The sequence below is a fragment of the Cotesia glomerata genome, linkage group LG2, assembly GCF_020080835.1.
Source record: "Cotesia glomerata isolate CgM1 linkage group LG2, MPM_Cglom_v2.3, whole genome shotgun sequence".
NCBI classification, from domain to species: Eukaryota; Metazoa; Arthropoda; class Insecta; order Hymenoptera; family Braconidae; genus Cotesia; species Cotesia glomerata.
Genome location: NC_058159.1, coordinates 16,236,097 through 16,238,339, shown reverse-complemented (window position 1 = coordinate 16,238,339; position 2,243 = coordinate 16,236,097). Strand labels below are relative to the sequence as shown.

Sequence of the window (2,243 nt, the reverse complement as noted above, 5' to 3'; positions counted from 1 at the left end):
GCCATCCAACGAGCGTGGTGCATAGCACCAGGTCGTTTAAAAGAAATTTGTGTAGATGAAGTAGTATTCAAGAATAGTAATGATAGCTCCAGAAGTTCACAGTAATCATCTCTTGGTTGTGCTACCTAAAAATTAGTTAATAAAATAATCAATAGATATGATAAGTGATCCGCAAATTTGATCTTATATATTACTCGAAATTATTTAAAATATAAATTTTTACTGAACTATTTTTTTAAATTTTAAACTCAAAAAATATAATTCAAGATATACGCTTAAAACTTGCACACAATATCTAAAAACATTTGAATATATTATAACTATAACCTTACTTGTAACTGATTCGTGATAAACGTTACTGTTTCTTCTTTCACATCTTCAAGAGCATTGAGTATGATTGGATCCAAAATTCCTGGGGTATAATTTGAGGTGTTGAAATTACTCCACTTATTTTTAAATCGTAAAAAAATTGGTACATTTGGGCCGGATGAAACGGGCCAATAGATTTCAAACACTTTTTTTAATACTATTTAAAATATATGATGTCTGCATAGTAGATATACCAATTTTTTTTCCAACTCGTCTTCAATCAGTTTACAAGTTCCACCGTGAATTCCTAGATAACAAAATATATAATTTAACATAAGTGAAAAATTAATTTATACGATAATGACCAGTTCAAATCTAAATATTAATGCAAATGATACGATATTAATTTTATATTATATCATGATAAAGTTTTTAAGAAAACAATAACATGAATTAATATCTGTATTAACAGCCGCCGTGTCGAAAGACAGTCCTACTATTTTACGAGAAATACCCCAATCGAATAGAATTTTCACAATAGCATCAGCCTGATTTTTAGCAGTTCCAGATTTCATTTTGGGTACACCTAACAGTTGTTCACTGCCTGATAACGATATAATAATTGGCAGTCTATCAACTTTTTCCGTACCAACTATATCAGGTAATATTTTCCCGTCCCAATGTATCACAAAATTATCCTGGTTTTCGAGTCCATCTTTCAATTTAGCAGCCATATCACTTCGAAATTTTTTGCGAGCTCGATGAATTGTCGAATGACTCAATTTACAGCCTTTCATATCAATGCCAGTACTTTTGAGAGTAGCAGCTAAAATATATACGGCATTTCTGCTGCTAACTTTTCCACGATCAAGGGCAGCTGCAAGTTCCGGTGTCATGATATTCATTAGAGGTGCTTTTCGTTTTGATTTCTTTTTTAATTCGTCTTCAAAATCAGAGATATTGTTAGAAATTTGACTAACGGTAGAAACGGTAGATTTTGATTTTTGGCTGAGAAGAAGGGTCTCAGTATTCATAAGTGCCTCATTTTCTAAAACGTTCAAATTGAAATGAAATACAACTACAATAAAAAATCAGATAAAATTTTTAAACAAAAATTATAGACTTTACAGACTCTATTGATGATAAACTATTATTTTAATGATTTATCATCAATATTACTCTAACTAGTAACTATTTTTTAATAAAATTATGTCTACTTTTATAATTTTTTTTTTAAACGAAAGATATCATTTGCAAATATTTGATTAATTTCGATTATAGACAAATAAAAAAATATGCCATTATAAGAAATTTTAGCAATGAAATAATTAAAAAAATATGTTAATAATTCAAATAGATCTTTGAATATTACCGCGTACTAACAACCACGCACCCTGACAGCATCAAACAGAACTAATCAAAAATCGGAAATCGGTATCATTCATGTAATCAAGACCTAAATAACCTCCAAATTTAATCTTAAGATTAATAAATATCATTTTAATAAAAAAAATTGTATCATCCATCGATATTTATTTAAAAACAAAATAAAGATAAAAATCTTACCATCTCTATTTGCATTCGTTTCACTCTGATCTAAACAACAAATTTCCATATCTTCAGTAATAGGCCCAAAATCGTTTATAAAACCACGTCGAGATGGTTTTCTTTGGTTTTCCAAAAAATGTTTTTTTGTAGCATCAATTTCATTGAGAACATTAGCATGGGAAATATCAAACAATTTTTGTAAATCATTACAAAAAATTGACATTTTCTTCTTTTGTGTTGATTTTTTCTGACGTTTACTCTTTGATAAAAGTATCCATCTGTTATGAGATCGAATTATTGACAAAATTATAGAAGATTCTTGACGTAGTGGAATACCTGTTTTTTGCCAAAGTTCTATCAGTTGTTTCGTCGTACTTGCTGAACTC

The 2,243-nt window shown here is 28.9% G+C and overlaps 1 protein-coding gene across 1 annotated transcript; it reads right to left on the bottom strand.

Annotated features, from left to right (window-relative positions):
• Nucleotides 1-722: 722 nt before the first annotated feature.
• On the bottom strand, nt 723-1,972 carry LOC123258978. The gene is made up of 2 exons (XM_044719235.1): nt 1,876-1,972; nt 723-1,357 (listed from the first exon to the last, which is right to left on the bottom strand). The coding sequence occupies exons 1-2, from the start codon at nt 1,922-1,924 to the stop codon at nt 723-725; spliced, it is 684 nt and encodes a 227-aa protein (XP_044575170.1). The 5' UTR covers nt 1,925-1,972.
• Nucleotides 1,973-2,243: the final 271 nt, after the last annotated feature.